Genomic DNA, 19,896 nt, shown 5'->3' with positions numbered 1-19,896 from the left:
GGCATAGGCCTTCCGTTTAACACCCAGGAAGATCTCATCAGTACTATCAAGAAACCAGTTGGAGTTTCTGTGGATAGATATACTTGGTATCAGACACCAAAGGTTCACTGTCATCACTCAATTTTAAAGAACACTTGAAAATAATTTCCCTCAAATTGCATGCCCAAAATATAGATTAGATCTTGAGTGGGTAAAGAAGCTGCTTACAGTAAAAGGTTTCCTCCTTCAGAATGATGCCTGAATGCTGTGAGAACATTGGAAATGTATGAACAACTGGAAGTATTTATTTTAAGGCTGCAAACGAAATCAAAGCCCATGAACAAGCTATGATGAATTATGAAAACTGATACACAAAGAATTAAGTCTATCCTTTAGCAAGTGAATCTAATGAGGCTGAATTTGACTTGAGAGGAAACTTTCACTCACTGAAGTATATTGGTTCAGCAAGACATTATAGATTATCATGCTAACTAAGATTTGTCATCCAGGAAAAGCAGTATCAGTTTTACTACTTGACAATTTATTGCAGTCCTTCAAGATTCTCCAACAATTATGCCACTTGAAAACATGAAAAGGTAATTAATGAAAACAGATTGGGAATCAGAGCACTTTGGGAACACAGGATGTTTTCAGTAACATATATGATTAATTTAAAACCTGACTGCAAAAGATGCCAGTAAACGTGAAGCAAATAAGCATCTCACATAACATACCGCTGAAGTTTCCAGCAGTTATTAGACTTAAAATTACAAAAACGTCTCTAAAAGAGGTATTTGCAGTTGGACTCCACCCTGGAGTAGAAGCAGGCCTTGAAAAGCAAACTTGGGAAGAAGCACATTGTAGCTCAGTGCTCCACTGCTAAGTTAACTGAGACTTTACAGAAGGGTTTAGACCAAAGGTAACTGCATAGAGACCCAAAGTATGCCAGCAGTCAAGATATCAGAAAAAAGATGTTTTACTAGAGAAAATAGATTAATTCAGCATACATTCTCCAGGGCAGAAGCAGCAACAATGCCATTTTCACTTAATGACATACAAAAGAAAATTAAGGCAAAAAGCAATAAAGAAACAAAAATAGTACTTACAAGGGGCTAAACACATGCAACTGCACCTATCACTACTACTACTAGATTTATGTAACAGGAATTGAGTACACAGCATCAATCAAATTACATTAATTCACATAGCCTAATATGCTGTTAAGGCTACTACATGTAACCTATGTCCTGGAAGGAGCTACACCGAGATGAAAACATTACTGCTACTAATTGTTGGTTACTCCTTTTGACAGTAGTTGTCACCCCTGCTATTCTGCCAGCAAAAGAAACCGCAGGCTTTCCTTAATCTACTAAGGCAGTTTTAAGAAGAGGTAGGATAATCCATGCTATAGCATGCCTAGGTCCTTGGATTGCCTCCCTCTGCACCTGTAATTAATTAATAAAAATATCTGAATAAGTGGTTTTATTCAATTATACAGTCTGCAGGGCTTCTGACCAGCACCACAGTTGAAAAGCAGGTATGGAACACAAAGCTATGCAAGCTTCTATGAATAGTACCCAGTGAATTCTGTATTTTAGGGAATAAATTTTCTTCTGATAAATTATTCTTGTTAGCACATCACAACTTACATACCTGAGCACCATTTCATCACAATCTAAACTGAACAGTTAAAGCTCAAACCCAAATGCTTTCATGCAGATTCACAGACTTCAACCTCAGATACACATTAGTAGATGACAGCGGTGCATGACTTCAAATCAATTCCATCCTCATTCATTTTCGTAAGAGAAGGGCTCATCCTTGAAGAAGCATACCTAAGACTTCCATCAGCACCTATCTGTACTATCACTATCAAGTAGCCTTTCATTACCTGAAGCAGTTTCAAAAACATGGCCTGGAAAGGCAAAGAATCATAGAATCATAGAATTACTCAGGTTGGAAAAGACCTTGAAGATCATCAAGTCCAACCGCAGCCTAACCAGTAGCCTATCTCTTAAAAAACAACCACAAAACAATACCACAACAACAAACCTCTGCTAAATCATATCCCTGAGTACCACATCCAAACGGCTCTTAAACACATCCAGGGACAGCGATTCAACCACCTCCTTGGGGAGCCCATTCCAGTACCTAACCACCCTTTCTGTAAAGAAGTTCTTTCTAATATCCAACCTAAACTTGCCCTGGCGCAACTTGAGGCCATTTCCCCTCGTCCTGTCACAAGTCAGTAGTGAGAATAGACCTGCCCCACTCTCACTGTAAGAACCTTTCAGGTACTGGAAGACAGCAATAAGGTCTCCCCTCAGCCTCCTCTTCCTCAGACTAAACAGCCCCAGCTTCCTTAGTCTCTCCTCATAGGGCTGATTCTCCAAGCCCTTAACAAGCCTCGTTGCCCTTCTCTGGACCTGCTCCAGTACCTCCATGTCCTTCTTGTGCTAAGGTACAACAATGAGCTAAGACTGAAGCAGACCTGGTTATGTGTTTAAGCTATTATATGCTAATTTAGAACTTTTCACAGCATTTGACATTAAGAAGCTCTTTCAGCTGCTACCCTCAATGTATCTGCGTATTTTTATAGATGAATATATTTTATACACCTTCTAATGACAAACAGAAGATACTGAAAAGCCATAATAAAAACCTTTGGAAAGTGACTAGGACTAGAAAAGAATCCCAATAGCTTCCAAAGCTATTTGCTTCCTATGCTTGTGGCCTATCAAGATGCAGAATAGCAAGTAATATGAAGATAATTTGACCTACAAGTTAAATAGTCCCTTTCCAAGGAAGCCATATGAATATTAACACACAGAGCACTCCTGTGAGTGACTACAGTAATCCAGTAATACAAAACAATGAACACCACTTTTCTCATGAAAAGAATAGCAAACATGAACCATCAAGTTTTGGATTACGACTTTCTACATTTGCTGCTGCCTACCTGAGCCAAGATCAAATCAGTCCTTATCTTGAGCATCAAAAACTTGCCTGATGAACCTTGATAGTCTCCTCATAACTAGAAGTACAAGAAACCTCTCTAACAACTTGCTGAATAAATTCAACATCTGTGTTAAAACAACATACTAAAAATTTGTGACCTACAGTAAGTTTTGTCTTCCCAAACTGGATACTGGAAGGTAAATCCCACACATACAAACCTAGGATGACATAATTTACTCTGCTCCAATTTGTTCCCATGAGTTGCAGTTCTCCACAATAGTTTTTAGAAACTGATGCAGTAGTAGCTTCAAGAGATTTTACTGAAAATCCTTTCATTGGTTAGGGTGAGATTTCCATCCCATTATCCTGTCCTAGAACACTAATAATTCAGCATAAGGAATCCTAAAGCATTAATGAAGGTCAGATAGAAACTATCACTTTACGATGCATCACAGTCTAGATCAGTCTGATACCTCAAACAGATTAAGAGACTTCCCATTTCAAATGTGGACTCCCAACATCTTTCTTTGAATCTGTGATCTCAAATCACAAGAATTATAAACCTCTCATGCTCAATGAACTGTCTTGGAGACTCTCAGAGGCAATCCTGCAACACCCAAGTAAATCTCATCCAAGCCAAAACCACTACATCCAGAACTGATGCCCGTTTCTTCCAGATCTAGGGATCAATGTCCTAAATGGGAACAACCAAAGTATCATACTCTTTTGATTACATTATTTATATGTTAGTCAGACATCGTTTTATACTAAAATGTGCCTCAGGCTTTAAAAAAAAAAAAAGAAAGAAAGAAAAAAAAACAAAAAACACTACTCCCACTGAATTTAACCCTGTTCCCTCTAAAGCTGAGTTTTACCTTTCAGCATTGCACTGTATTCATGAGATCTTATTCAGTGAGTTATTCCTACATTCTAGGAAATCTTGCTCCTAGTTTCTTTTACTCCAACAGTTAAGTTCTGCAGCCTTATCCAGAACTTAACCAGAAAGTATCTGTTCTCTAGAGCCCAAAGGGATAATATATTTTTCAAGTTGTCAGCTTTTACTTGCCTTGTCAAATTATTTCCTCCTATAAAAGTCACATTATCTCTGTGTACAGAATCTCACTGAAAACTTAATTCTTACCAACTACTTCAGACCATGTAACTATAGACCTTCCTTTCAAATTAGAGCTGTTTGCTACTGCAAGATTTATGCTATAAACAACAGCTGAAAGCCCCTACTAGACATCTAATTTTTTCCTCTTCTTCAAGGAGAAAACAGAAGAAAAATTACAAGGCTTAACTGTAAGTCACAATTAAAATATTGAACAGTGTAGGATATTTGTATGTAGGAAGACCAGAGACAGGTTTCTGATTCCAAAGAAACACAGTCATGCTGCCACTGGAATGGATTTTCAGGCAAATAATACACAGCTTCTAATGAAAGCCAAACATGATAAAAGTTGCACAAAACCATACTTAGGCCTGGCCAAGCACAGCACTAATGATGGACACAAACTTAGAGTTACAAACTTAGATTAGACAAAACTATCTTGCATGCAGCTTGTTATAAATAACACTCATGAGTATGAACACTCAGTACATTGAGTATTTAGAAAGCAGCCAAACTTCAGTTCCTGAATTACTGCTTTTAAAGTGCTATACGTCTATCCACATACAGTCTAACCACAAGGTGTGATAGCATAAAAGTTAACTGCCAATTACACTCTAGAAATACTAATGTATAAGTCCAAATCAACCAAAATTTCATTTTGTAAAGTTGGTTTGAAATTCCAGCTTCATGTGAAAATTTCAGAAGAATCCAAACCAAGTATTTAATTGACATCTTTAAGGATCCTAATAAAAATTAGTCATCATTACTCTGAACATGACTGAATCAAAAGTCTTCAAGAAATCTATTTTAACTTGCTTAAAAGTAGATATGCAATTAAAACTGACATTTACTCAAGGTCCCCATACAATGCAGAAGACAACTATGACTGACTCTCCCTACCAACACCATAATCTAGTTGTTCCCTTGATATACACATTCATGACCATACACCCATATTTCTGTGCAGTCTCTACCATACCATCATGCAGAGTAGGTACATTATGTGATGCATTTATTTCTTATATAGAACACAGTATAATTTCTATCACAGAATTACAGAATGGCCTGGGTTGGAAAAGACCTAGAAGATCATCAAGTTTCAACTCCCCTGCTATGTACAGGGTTGCCAACCACCAGACCAGGGTGCCTAGAGCCACATCCAGCCTGGCCTTGAATGCCTCCAGGGATGGAACATCCACAACCTCACTGGGCAACCTGTTCCAGTGCATCACCACTCTTTGAGTGAAAAATTTCAAACGTCTTGTCCTATCAGTACCAACCCACGTGAACAACCATTCCCCTCCTGTTTATACACTCCCTTCAAGTACTGGAAGGCCACAATTAGGTCTCCCTGGAGCCATCTCTTCTCCAAGCTAAACAAGCCCAGTTCCCTCAACCTCTCTTCATCAGAGAGGTATCCAGCCTTCTGATCATCTTAGTGGTCTTCCTCTGTACCCACTCCAAGAGCTCTGCATCTTTCTCATGCTGGGGGCCTCAGGCCTGGATGCAGATAGGGCCTCACAAGAGCCAAGGGGGACAATCGCCTCCCTCTCTCTGCTGGCCACCCCTTTTTTTAATGCAACCCAAAATACAATCTGCCTCCCAGGCTGCAAGCTCACACTGCTGGCTCACGTCCACCTTGTCATCCACCAGGACCCAAGCCCTTTTCCACAGGGCTGCTCTAAAGGAATTCTTCCCCTAGTCCATAAAAACGCCTAGAATTGCCCCAGCCCAAGTGTAATACTGGTCCACTTCTCCAGCCTGTCCAGGTCCCTCTGCGTGGCTTCTCTTCCTTCCAGTGTATAAACCGCACTCCATCACTACTTCTACCACTCCTAGAGAACCTTAAGTTCACATTTCTGAATATCCACTGCATTATTTACTTGCACTGCTTATATGCAATCTGGTTTACTCAGACTACAAATCCTCACAAATTTCAGTTCCTTACCCCTTAATTCATCTCAGTTACTGTATCTCACCACCAAGAATCCTCCAAGAATCCTTTTCTCTGAGCTGCTCCTCAACACATTTAACAGACTTTAGAGGCTCTTAATTAAGTTTCAGAGTAAAAGTTGAGCCAGAGACCCAGAATACTGCAAGAAGTGTACAGTCTTACCAGGCAGGAGAGGATCTTCAATACATAACATGGATGGTCTGTATCCATTTGTCATGACTTTCATGATTTCTTCTTTGGCAATATAGGCACCACCATTTTTTATTCTAATACCAGTTTTCAAGTAGTTAAAATTCCTTCCATAGAGTTCAAAGAATTCTATCAGAAGCATTCCAAGGTTTTCATCAGCTCTTCTGGCATCAATTCTTGGATGCAGCTGTGACAGAACAGTAACTAATTATTAAAAATTAACATTTGTCAGGCTACAGTAGTACAACAGAACCTCTCATTTAAACAGCTGAGTGTTATCTCTACAAGTCTGAATTAGTCATAAATTCATGTACTTAAATTGTTCTTATACAACCAAGAGGGGGCAGCATTTCAGCAGCATACGGAAAAAGAATTATTTTTTTGCCATCTCTAAACCTTTTTCTAAACAAATAGTAATGAGGTACATAGAACCATAAAAGTTGGAAAAGACCACTACCACAGCATTAAGGTTTAGTAGCAGATTAATAGTTATTTTTTCTGTTTCTTTAAAAAAAAATTAGGCTTAATGCTTTCAGAAGCAGAAAAACTATTTACTCCAACTGAACTAGCCCTTGAATCCACCTCCTATCATGTACTTCATACTCATAGAAATATTACTGTCACAAAAATATATCGACAGTAACTACTCAATGATTTCACAAGTCAACTAAAATATCTACCAGTTTTAAGTATGTTAAAGCTTAACCAATGAACATGTAATTAAAGCAACTTGACTATTGAATTTCTTAACACCAAAATCAACTACTCTCCACTTCGGTTTGCTAAGTAGCAGACCAACCTCATCCAGGCACATTTAACACTAGTAAGATCTGTCACATACTGGAACAGACATAGGAAAGTGATGTAACCCTCATCACAGGATCTGTTATAGAAAGCAACGCACTGCCTCTATTCGGTTAACAAATCTCCCGTTGCTATTCCAATTTACAAATCTTAAGAGGCTTTAGATGTAGTCTAACAGAATTGACAACGATCAAATATCTACAGCTATAGCAGAATAAAACTATGCATTGCTACAGGACTGTAAAGAAACAGCATCTTCACTAAGAAGGCTCAGTAACAGAATCCAAAATATTTTAAAGAACACACAAGCAAATAAGAGACAGACTTACCTGCAGGAAACTAATTGCCATTAAAATCAGGCTATAAGAGCTAATTCCACCAGTAAAAACTTCATTCAAGTCCCTCTGAAGTAGGAACTGTTTTAATACTAAAATCAAGTAAGGCAGCAAAGAATATTTCTGCAAAGCAAAATGGATCTTATCAGAGATACTGCCAACATACCAAAACAAAGCATATACTAAATCTCAAAATAAGATTCATCTAATACAAAAGTGTTGTTCAGTAGTACACAATTAAGTGTTTACTCAGGAAGAAGTGAAACACGCACATACACAAAACTTACACAAATATGAAACATGAAAATACACAAACTCATACTTAATCAAGTAGTCTACATAAATTTAACTCTTGACATCTCCTTCCTAACAGGGTTATCTCCTGTTAGGAAGCTGGATATATCACTGATTGTCAACCTAATTCAGTCAATGCTTTTCATCTCAACATACTTTTACTGCATGATGTGAAAATGAGCTTGATCACAAGTACTTACATACAGAATAATTGTCATTAGGCATTGTCTAACAAGGCTGCATTCATATTCAAGCACCATTAGAATTTCAAGTAAGCAAAAACTGAACAGCCTTCGAAGCACAGCTTAGTACCTGCCTGCAGATCTAGATATGGCTGTAGAAGTCCATTCAAAAATACATGTTCCTGTGCACAAGCACTCAGCACTCATCTATTAGAAAAATTATGTAACGCTCAGCTTCCATGCTTACAGTTTCTAGCTTATAAAGCTTAACCTTTTAAAAAAACAAACAAACAAAAAAAAACCCTGCTTTTCTACCAAGGCAACATTCAGTAAATAACAGTAGAAATAAATTCAAATACCCGTGTTTAATTAGTATTAATGGAAACAGTCAATAAATTTTCAAAAGTCTTAAGCCATACCAAAAAAGGTAATCTAAGCATCTAGTGCTTATCCTTGACAAGTAGCATAACATTCATTGTACAGCTGATACCTTCATGTATTCCTTGATAAATCGAGCTGCCTTCACACCAGTTTCTACATTAAAACTGATGTCAACTTTCACTTCTGTCTCCTGGTCAGTGAGTTTTATTATTGGTACCTGAAAAGATGAAAATAAGGTTTTATGAGTCTCCAGAAGTGCAACTTCTCCAGCTTTTCAACATACATGGATACTATTAGCCCAAATAAACACACTTACCAAGACAAGGAAATGTGTTCTTGAGAAAGGATAGCAATTCTAACTTGCCTGACAGTGAACAATTTTTTAGTGAGGTGATTAAAATAATATCTATAACCACAGTAACTTATTACCTCACTTGTACACTCCCACAGCTGTTAGGTATCTGTCTCCATTTGCAATACGTAAGGTGTTTTGTAGAACAATTAAACGTACTTAATTTAATGACTGAGGGAGTCATTAATAGGATATAATCTACTCCCATAACCTGGTAAGAATTGCATTCATCTGACCCAGCAGCGTGTCATTCAGATTGCTAAACTCACAGGAAAAAAAAAATAAAGGGCTACCCATTGGTCTGTCAAACTGAAATGGTTCACTGCGATCAAATGAAAGCCAGAACGGACAAAAGCAAATCACAAACACCACCACTTCTGGCAACAATACGTAGTGATAAAATTACCGAATACTCCGTTTGGTCTCACACCACTGCCTTGAGGATAGTATCCCACAGAATGCTATTATAAGCGTGTTACCTCAAACATAATCTAAACTTCAGATCACACATTTATTTAAAGTTGAACTCCTAGCATTTATTTTTTCATCTGAAAGAGCAGATTTATAGCTCCATATCATACAACAGCAGGGAGGAATAAAAAACGCTAGTAAAATTAATAAACCAATTGCCTTTCTCTTTCACTAACTGCTACAGTTAATACCAAACACATCACTTACAGATAAAACAAAGACAACCAGAGCTACTGTTATGTGCTGGTATTCCTAAAAAGCTGTAGGAACTTTCTGAACCCTGAAGGGTCACTATTTCAAAGATTGCAGAACGGAGCAGCTCACTAACGCAAGTTTGCAATATTTCTCTTAGTCTCCCAAAGAAAACACGTGGGTAGTAATGTAATATTGTCACACTACATTTTTAGCACATTCAGTGTTTAACCCATTAGAGTCACGAGACAGAGGCAAGAAGACACATCAAGCTTGATTAAGCTTGGAACATTTCAATATATCATGTAAAACATGACTTCACACAGTTTTCTCACATTCAGTAACCCCAGTTACCAATCCCTGGCTAAATACAAGTCCTCTTAAAATTCTGTGGAAAAACATGATGTAGTTAACTTATACTTTGTGCATATAGACTTTCAGGAGATATTTATTGACAATATGAGAATAAAACATGACTTTACAGCAAACAGGACACGATTACTGTTCTCCATATCGTAACCCCTATATACTATTGCTGAGCACACACATTTTAAAATTTTGCCTCAAAGCTAAACATTGTGCTTAAGATATCAACTGTTTCACAAAGGGCTTAATATCATTAATCAACTGTTACATTAAGGAGTGTGAGAGCTTTTCTGTTTCATTATTACAAAGATTGTCACTTACCGTAGCTTTATCAAGTACTTTGATGGAATATGGCTCAGCCACATTGTGTTTTCTTAGTGCTTGCTCCAGCAGCTGTAAAGGGGGGCGTTCCCATTTCCCAAAAACAACTAAATCAATATCACTAGACAAAATGAACACATGAAATGCATTATGTGTAAGACACAATATTCCCCTGAAGAAAAGGGCAAAATTGCTCTTCTACATGTTTCAAGTCCTCCATGATAAGCACTTTTCAACTTTTAACAAACTAGATTTTAAAGCTGACTTTAGTAACAATAAGCTAGGATCCGAAAGCATGCTGGCCTCTTACAATCCTCTGATAAGCTCTTGAGACAACTTCCCTTTTTCTTCCTTGTGTCCTACCATTGATTTCCACAGCCCCAGTCCAATTCTGACCCTGATCTAACCATGCCGCTAACAACCCAAACAATTCTTGTCAGTAATTCTTCACAGAAATTAAATTCCTAGTGCTTACTGAGAAAATTACGTATAGTGCTTACTGAAAAAATTATGTAAAGACAATACAGTCTTTAAGACAAGTTACACAAAACCTCCCACTAACTTTATAACCACCAATATGTACTGAACCATTAAGTGATAAAGGATACACTCAAAACACTCTATAAACTCCAAAGGGTTGAGAGAACCCAGCTGTGATGACTTCTAATTTTGCAGCCACAGTGTGACACACAATAACTTTTATTTAAAAAACAGTCTTTAAATAGCAAGTACTGAACTAGTCGGTTCTACTGTAACTCAAATACAAAATGCCAAAGATTTACCCCAAATAAAGAAAAGGTATTTCACCAAAGCATCCCCAAGCACCTAGTGCTAACACTGGTATATCAAATATTTATCAAATCTAAGTTGAATAGCTCTTCCCTTGGTCACATAGGACTCTAAACAAATGCTTTACAGACACATCCGCACATTCCAGTCTCTGAATTCCTCCCCAAGTTTTGCCAGTACTCAAAACAAAATCAAGCTTTAGATAATAGCAAATCATTCTGATTACTTACCTAGTTGGAAGATAAAGCCCTGTACTAAAGCTGCCAAATATCTGGACCTGAGCAGGGGGGAAAAAAAAAACAAAAAAAAATATGAATGCTCATTTAGCTCTCTGAAGATTTATTAATGTGTAGCCTGGACCTGTTAAGGATGTAGCCAGTAAATAGAGCCAAGAGGCTTTCTTCGTATACTGTTACGCCTGTGCAAACACATTTTCTCTTATAGGTGCAACTTGACAGGAAATTGTATTTTTGAGATATGAAGTGACTACAAAACCTGCAACCCAGAAAGCACAAACTCTTAACAAGTCCTTATTTACTTCCAGTTCTACAAAAGTATAAGCTGCTGTAAGTTTCCTTCTTTCCTGTGCCTTCTTCCCTCGTCAGACAGCTTTACTGATTGTTTCTGGAAGCATTTTCTTAATTTGTTAACTTTAAAAGCAAATACATCCAATTATTCAATTCATAAGAAACACAAATACTCCAAATATCACTGTATGGATGACAAATTATGGTAGATGTTGGGGAGAAATATGGGAAGAAGGGAGTATGCTCAAGATAACTTTGCAGTTCAGATCAGATGCTTTCACTATGCCCCCATCCTAGAGAACAGAAATCCTCCTCCCCCACTACTGCAGCAAAATTTGCAAGTTTACTCCTTTGAAGTGACCCATGAAAAGGCTGGGTCACTTCCATGTCTATTAATTGTTCTGTGATCTAGAAAAATCTTACTGTTAAGGAACAAATACAGGTAAAGATGAAGACAGCATTTACAGCATCTGTAGCACAACACTGTGCCCATATCCTCAGTCTTTCTCATTGAAGTTTATGAAATCATAACAGTCTGAAATGTTTTTACACCTGTTAATAACATCATCCTTCTAACTAAAGGTAGCAAAGTTGTTATCAATACTGTTTGTATTAAGTTTTCATTCATTTAAAGGCAGTTTTCTCTCTGTATAAAGGATTGAAAATGAAAGAATTTTGGTTGGAAGATACCTCCAGAAGTCAAATTTTCCCCACTAAGGCAGAACTGAAGTAATTCCCTCAATATCAAATCTGTTACGGATGCAAAAAAGGAAGTTTATTTTCAGAACTGCGTTGTTATATAATATTTACTTACAAATACTCATATAGTCAGGATTCCTTGTGGATACGTAAAGCTTATTAAATATTAAAACAATGTTAAGAAACACTTCCTAAAGCGGACAGCTCTTCAAATCCCCAGTTCTAGAAACTGAAAACTATCAGTAGTCTCCATTAACCTGATATCTAGGTTTTAAGTTTCCTATACTTTCTAAAATAAATATCATAGCTCTAACAGTATTTTAAATCAATCACATTAAAGCCTCATCTGTTCAATTCCGAAAAAAAAAAAACAAAATAATAGCGAGTTAAGTGAAATGAGCTCTATAACATAATAGCAAACCAGCACTTGTGCTATACTCACATCAGCTGTAGGCCAAAGGTCTTTGATGACAGTTTCTATTCTTTTCACCACTTCTCTTCTCATAGCTGCTTCTTCCGGACGAGGGGACATGAAGTCATAGAAGTCAATTATTTCTTCATGTAGCCTAACGGAGAAAGCAGCATAATTACAATTATAATTTAATCTAAAAAAAACAAAACAAAACAAAAAAAAGCCACTGTTTTATTTCATATCACCATCCAAACAAAATCAGCAGCGATTTCAAGAAAACTGAGTGTCACAGAAGTTAGGTACTAGAACAGGAAGCTGGAAAGCTTGAGGTCTAGGACTGGTGGGGACAGGGAGCTGATACACTTAATTTTCACAGCAGCACATCACAGTAACCTCAGCAACACCTACACATCAGCTCTTGCTATATTAACCAACCGCTGAAGATGAAAAATAGCAGGTCAAGAACACAGGTAGACATTTGCTATCCTTACTTGCTCAACAATGAAATAGGAATTCAATTTCTGATTCCCTCACTGCTTGCTTTAAAGAAAGAAATGAAACCTACACAACAATACAAACACAGACACAATGAGAATCTTCAAATAGGTATGCTCTTAAGGGGCCCATACTCCTGCTTATGTGTAGGTTTCCACAGAAGGCTATAAAAGGGACATTTTAGTATTCCCTGATACAAAAACATACACTTGAACAAACAGGGATTTCTTTGACAATCCAAGCCATTTAAAAGTCATTCATTCACACAGGAAATTGTTTCTCAACTGAACTTATGAAGCACTGTTAAATATATTCTCAAGTGTAAAACACATGAATACCAGTGTTACACGAGATCTCATCTTTATATGTGTTAATTGCTTCCATTTTTCACCTTTCTGATACCATAGAACACTCACTATCAACTGAGAATTAAGATGAATTTAAACTTCAAGATGAACGTAAACACTTTCAATAAAGACACAAAGCCATACCAAACAAAAAAACAATGTGTTGAATGGGTTATTGACAACACCTTCAGCAAAAAAGATGGTGCATTCATAGAGTTTCTCTAACCCAAGAAATAAGTTTGCAATTCAGTGTACTGAAGTCTGAACCATGCCATCAAAAAAAACACAACCATTCATAGATCTAGCCTTCCAAAATCAAATGTTTATACATCTAATAGAACTCCAGTCTTGTTTTTCCTATGACCATTCTGTAACTCATTTTACTACAAAACTCCTATCAGATAGGATAGACCACATTTGGAAGGCACCGCTCACACTTCTTAAATGTCAGAATTCCTTTCTATACATGAGGATTTGAACAGCAAAGCGTGAAAACACTACTTCAAAAGAGTAATTATTTGGAATTAACATTTGCCTTTCCTCTTCAACTCCCAATCTAGAGCTAAACATTTAACTACAACAGACAAACTAAATTTTTCTACTGAATGAACACATTTCCAAATTTCAGTGCAAGAGGTTCAAGCTAACATTCATTTTATTTTCAGGAAGGTTGATATTCCAAGCCCCCCCTCCCCCCTCCCCAAGGAAAAGAGAATAAGGAAGTAACTGAACATATGTAACAGCAGTGAAGCTCAAATAAATATTTCCTGTTGTCCTATTTAAAAAAAAACAACAACGTAGCCAGATAAAGTATAAAAGCAGGAGAAGACAAAGCAGTTACCCAACTGTCTTCCAGCAATTCTTCTGTACCTCCACTAAGTTTGACATACCTTCACTGTGGATGCCAAACATGTATTAACTCGAGACTCATGGATTTCTCCATGTCTTTTTAGACCATTTATGCTTTTGTCACACAATATTCTAACAAGTATGTAGTACGGTAACCAAGTGCCTTACTTTCAACTGCTGTCTGTGAATTATCTTATTTGATGCTCTTTTTCTTGAGGAAAAATGTGATTACTGACAGCTTGTCTGCAAACATTATTTTGCAGACACTAAATTTGCTCATCCCTATCCACAAGCTTTTTTCCATCCCCCCCAAGTTAACAATCCCCATTGTTCTTCTGCCCTCACACAGGAGTGGGTCCAAAGTTTGATCACTGCTGACTTTCTTCAGCTCATTTTCAGCTGCACCCTGTTTTTGGCAGGTGACCAGTTACACAACACTTACTCCGTGACACACTTATTTTACTGTCCATTACACACTTATTTTATTGTCTATTACTACTAACTGCTATTTCAGGATATCTGAGCACATAGCTACTCTCAGAAGTTACTCTGAGTCTTTTCTGAACAATTACCACCAATTGTCCACTCACTTGGCACAAGCCAGCTGAGTTATTTACTTTGCTTCAGATTTGTGTCTCAGTATTTACCAGCATTTAATTTTATCTGCAATTCTGCAGCCTAATGAATAATAAACTCCCATTGCAACCATCTGCAGTCAGCTCTGGCTTTCTACTTATCTTAGTGCTATGCTCCTTTCTCATTAATTTCTTCCCTCCAGGTATTTATGAATATATCAAGCAACCAAGTCTTAAGTAACTCCAACGATAGTCTTCCTTTATTATTATAATGTGAATAATTTTTTCTTTCCTTTAGTTACTTATAAGCAGTTAGTTAGCCTGTAAGTATAGCAAGCCTAAGTCAAGCTGCCCAGAGATGTGGATGCCCCATCCCTGGAGGTGTTCAAGGCCAGGCTGGATGGGGACCTGCGCAACCTGGTCTAGTATTAAACGCAGAGACTGACTGCCCTGACTGTGGTTGGGGGGCGTTGATGATGCCTGAGGTCCCTTCCAAGCTGGGTCATTCTATAATTCTATGAATTTTTTTTTTTAAGGCTTTCAAAAATAAACCACAAACATCCTTCCAAAAAAACAAAAACAGTAACAACGACTTCCAAAAGAAGTACCAACAGCTCTGTTAGTACTCTGACCACACGAGTAAGGATTAAGGATGAATCCTTCATGGAACTAAAGGTAGCTGTCTGACAGATCTTCATTAAAGCCTGCAGTAGCTCCTTTGTGTTTACTCATGTGAGCCAGCTGTGCTACAATATTAGCCAAATTCAACCACTCCCAGACATCGCTGAAAAAAAACTGTTCATAGAAGCCAATTCTGCAGTAGGGAAGAACGGGGATCTCAATCCTCAACACGCTGCACTATATTGTGTCAGCTTTCAACAGCAGCCTCTAGTTTGTTAGTGAGATCAGAAAAAAATAGCAAGCACATGTGCACTCCTCACTGCAGTGCCCCAGTGAGCCTCAGTTCAGATGACCGACAATCACAATCCTTAAGCATATCATGAAACGCTCTAAGGAACACCAGCCTGCATTTCCTCCGCTCATCTACATTTTCTCTTTGCTTTTGATGTGTAAGATTTCCAATTTTTAATGGACTTCACAAAACAGCTCTCAAATGTTTTGCCTTTAACAGGCTTTCCTCCTTCCCATTTCACTCATTTCAGCTGTTTCTATTTCACAGAGGAATTCACCAATGTGGTCTTTCTGTATAAGTATCAATGCCATCTTCAGAATCAGCATATGACAACATTTCAACTTAACACAGCATTTTCAAACATTTTAACCTCTTGGTTGCTTCTTTTGGCTCCTTTGTAGAGACGCCTATCAAAAATTAGATGCTTTTCAAAACTTGAGTATTATTGTAGTTGGTATATTCTAAAGCTCTCTGCTCAAGATTACAAGAATACCAGCCACATAAAAAGGTGTTTTGCTATATGCAGAGCCAGATGTTGCATGCTGCTCAGGACTAATCCTGGAGAAACTTCTACACTAGCTGCAGGAATCACTTGGTGTCTAAAAACAGACGACAACATGATATTCATGCAGACAATATATGGATAGACCCCAGATAAGTATTTCACCCATGGATCTTTATAAGCACTGGTTACCTTAACCAGAAACACTACAGGCTCTTAATGATTAAGAAGAACATTTCCATTTTTAGCACACAAGGTACCTGCAAGTAATAACTTGTGCAATATGTTAAAGAGAACTAATTTGTTTGTTTTTAAGAGTTTGCTTCATCACCTTCTGGCTTCTTAAAAACTTCAGGCTCTAACAGCATTCCACCATGTACTCACCACTATTGCTGCTTATGAGTCTTACAATACAGCTTTCTTAAAGATGAGGGTAATAATCGACTTCTTAAAAAAGGCAATTTCACCATACACATGGAAATGTGACAGTACTGCTAGAGGACGGTGAAAGACTAGAATACAGGGGTGCAGAAGAGTGGCTAATTGTACCTACTGCATTATCTACACAATGTTTACATCAAGGAGGAATCTAATCACTCACTTATTACTGCTAGCAGCAGATGTTTACTGTGCTTTGCCATGAAACATGCAACAGAACAGACACCTTGTTTACCAAAAATTTACCATTCACCATTTCAGGAAAGGCAGATTCCCTTCTAATCTTCAGGACAAAATAAGACCAAGAAAATACGTCCTCAGATTTTCATAGTGTCTCTCTTTAAAGGGAGGTTTCTCAGTGATCATTTACCTTACTCATCATTTACTGTATCTGCAAGTATTATACACGCAACATTCATTACCTCAGGGTAACGAAACAAAAAATCATAAACTGCATCAACAATCTAGGAAGTGAATGAAAAACTACAGACACTATTCCCTCAGGTAAGTACATTCTTTTCATGCCTACACTATTAAGCACACAATTTATTCTCAGACCTACACATGACTGCATCATTTACATTTTACTGGTCATTGAAAATATTCTCCTTACTTATTTAAAAGAGTATTTTTCTAAATGAGAAGTCTAAAGAAACAGTCAAGAATCCTTATAAATGTAGTTACATGCTGTATCTGCAGCATCATCAGCACTGCATAGGAAAGACATTTCAAGACACACTTTACTGAAAGAGCACTTGCAAACAAGAAGATAGATTTTGAGTGAAGTAACAACCCTGAAAAGTGCCTGAAGAATCAGCTGCTTCAGGCTTAAATGGTTAAAGTCCAGCAGCCACTGTGCGTATTTCAGTCTTCTGTTGAAGTACTCTAATTTCACTTATAACTACTGGAACACACAATTGTATTATAATGGAAATACAGGTGAAATGAAACTAAAGCAACTACACACACTCTTTTGTTAAAACAGTGTTACAGCCAAAATAGTTCAATGAAATATATACACAATTGAAACAATTGTTCTATGGGAAACTGATAATCACAGCCTGAACCTCTGATTAATCAGCTGAGGCAACTGTCGGGTCAGCTGTGGGAACACAGGTGAGAGTAATTCAGCTGTGCTCCCAGAAGGGGTGGAGCTTGACTCCACCTCTCCTAGACTTCATTTAAGGGCTGACCACCACTAAGGCAGCATCTCTTTGAGATTACTCCTCCATGGAGATCAGATAGCCAGCATCAGCATTTTCCAGTCAGACTGAAGGCATCCAAATTGGTGAGCTTTTCCAATATATAACCTTTTAGATATCTATCACCATCCTTCTTGTGTTATTACCATCTTTTGTATTATTCCACTTTACAACTGTATACTCTCAGATGCAGATTTTTTCTCAGTATCATCTAGGATGAAGCTGCCTAGAAGAGGAGCAGAACCAGAACTACGACCTAGTAGAGGATATTAACTTCATCTCTTCCCACACCACACAACACCCATCAGGTGCCACCACTTCGGTCTTCCTCACTACCATCAATGCTCAAAGATCATTACTCTATGCTTACAGATTAGATAAGCTACAAAAACATAACACTATGTTCACACAGTAATACGAGACTAGCTTGCAGCAATATCCTATGTAATTCAAACAACTACCTTTAGCATTATAATTGCATATAAGGCAGCAAACTCAGAACAGCAAAAGAAAACTCTCAGCTATATAGAACTTCAGAGGGAATAGAGGAAAAGTACATTCGCTCCTATTTGTACAATAAAGAGAGTAGTTTAAAATCTACTGTACCATTTCCACAGAAGATCTTGTTTCCTCTCTAAGCTTCCTTTGCCCCAAATTCTTGGAGTCAGACCCTGTCCTAATTTTAGATTGAGTTTCTGGACAATTATCGTTTTACTCCTTAAGAGCATCTGGCAGTTCAGGCACTCAAGAAACTAAGCTTGCTTTACACTTCAAACCAAGTGATTTATGCTACACCTTCCAGACTTAGGAGAATACGTCTGCATTTTTTTTAAGAGAAAAAAGAACCAAAACCTGATCTGTTTTTTAAAGCATATCAATTCAGTAAGACTCAACCAAATTGCTTCTAAATGACTGGATTTGCCTTGAAAAAGCTACACTGTGCTAAGAGCTATATTATACTAAGAACAAGAAAAGAAACTGATATATTAGTAGCTCCAAGTTGATGCATGACAAAATAGATCTGCTATGCAAGCTTCTGAACAGCTGTACGTTACTCCTGACAGGCTGCTGGTCTTCATCACAGCACCAAGCAAACACCACGTTATTTTGTTGCATCAACGAAGGAGCTTACCATATGTTAAAACCTTGGAACTGCATCAGCAAGTACACTATGCCAATAAAACGAACACTAAACACTGCAATCCCTGTCTTAATACTGCTCTTTTCCCAAACACGGCAAGTGATTAATATCCCACACAAAGCAGAAAGGTTGCAACAGCAGAAACATTAGCGATAAGAAACTAATAATGCCCATAGCAGGTATTTATTGCATGACATTAGCCACTATAGCCTTTCAGCGAAGCAATGCAACTCAGTCTTGAGCAGCACACAGGATAATTCGAAACACATCTATGTGTCACAGCACCACCAGCAGCAAATCCAACACACTGAATACCTCCACAGGTCAACAAAGCCTTTTCTGAATAGGAGTAGTGCTGCAGCTTACTATAAAAACATGGAAGTCTTTCAACTGAAGAATCTTAACCAAAAGAATAAGGTGTTTAAAAGCACACTGAAGACAAAGTGGTTGCACAGCAGAAGTGTGATGGACTGCTCATCAGATTCCAGGGAAAAAAAAGACCTTGCCACAGTACCCCACCAGAAGACGTCTTCAAAAACCTGAAGTCACGTAAAGCAGGAAAAGAGGATTCAAAGATTAAATACATTAAGAACGAGCGTGAGGAAAACACAGTCAACCCAGTAAAAGGTAGAATCAGTGCAATGCATAAATAGTTATGACTACATCAAGATGTCAACGCAGCTTTCTTAAAAGGAAGTCGTGTCTCAAAGAAAACCACGAGGAATTACTTGCAAGAATCAGTGAACCACAAAGGAAATCTCATTACCTACTTATGAACATTTGAAGTCCACATCCTGAGAAAAGCTTGCAGAAAGTAAGCAGATGTGTGAGATCGAAGGGATCTTTGTGTAGAGAAAGTTTTTAAATGGAAAATAAGTTGCTGAAGCCTAGGTTTTGTATAAAAGGAAAGTCACTAGTGAAGTCCCAAAGAGTCCTGTACTATTCAATATCCCCATCTGTGATCTGGAAAAGGAACAGAGTACAGCAAACAATTTGATGCAAAAGTTATCTACAAATAAGCCAGCTGCAGAACCACAGGACATTTAAAGGCTGCACAATGACTTATTAGTCAGAATTTGAGACAATCTTCTCATAATTCCTGCATTGTGCTTTACATT

At 37.6% G+C, this 19,896-nt stretch overlaps 1 protein-coding gene across 4 annotated transcripts in view; it reads right to left on the bottom strand.

The window, feature by feature from the left end:
* TENT4A (terminal nucleotidyltransferase 4A) overlaps window positions 1-19,896 on the bottom strand; it is a 52,593-nt gene that overhangs the window by 26,103 nt on the left and 6,594 nt on the right. For all 4 annotated transcript variants that reach the window (XM_072328431.1, XM_072328429.1, XM_072328432.1 and 1 more), the window contains exons 2-7: window positions 12,347-12,470; window positions 10,909-10,955; window positions 9,890-10,010; window positions 8,297-8,404; window positions 7,325-7,453; window positions 6,165-6,378 (exon numbers count right to left, since the gene is read on the bottom strand). In XM_072328431.1, coding sequence (XP_072184532.1) covers window positions 6,165-6,378; window positions 7,325-7,453; window positions 8,297-8,404; window positions 9,890-10,010; window positions 10,909-10,955; window positions 12,347-12,470 — 743 coding nt within the window. The remainder of the gene's footprint in view (window positions 1-6,164; window positions 6,379-7,324; window positions 7,454-8,296; window positions 8,405-9,889; window positions 10,011-10,908; window positions 10,956-12,346; window positions 12,471-19,896) is intronic.

The sequence above is a fragment of the Excalfactoria chinensis genome, chromosome 2, assembly GCF_039878825.1.
Source record: "Excalfactoria chinensis isolate bCotChi1 chromosome 2, bCotChi1.hap2, whole genome shotgun sequence".
Lineage (NCBI taxonomy): Eukaryota > Metazoa > Chordata > Aves > Galliformes > Phasianidae > Excalfactoria > Excalfactoria chinensis.
Note: the sequence above shows the minus strand (reverse complement) of the source record. Positions and strands in the feature narration are given on the sequence as shown.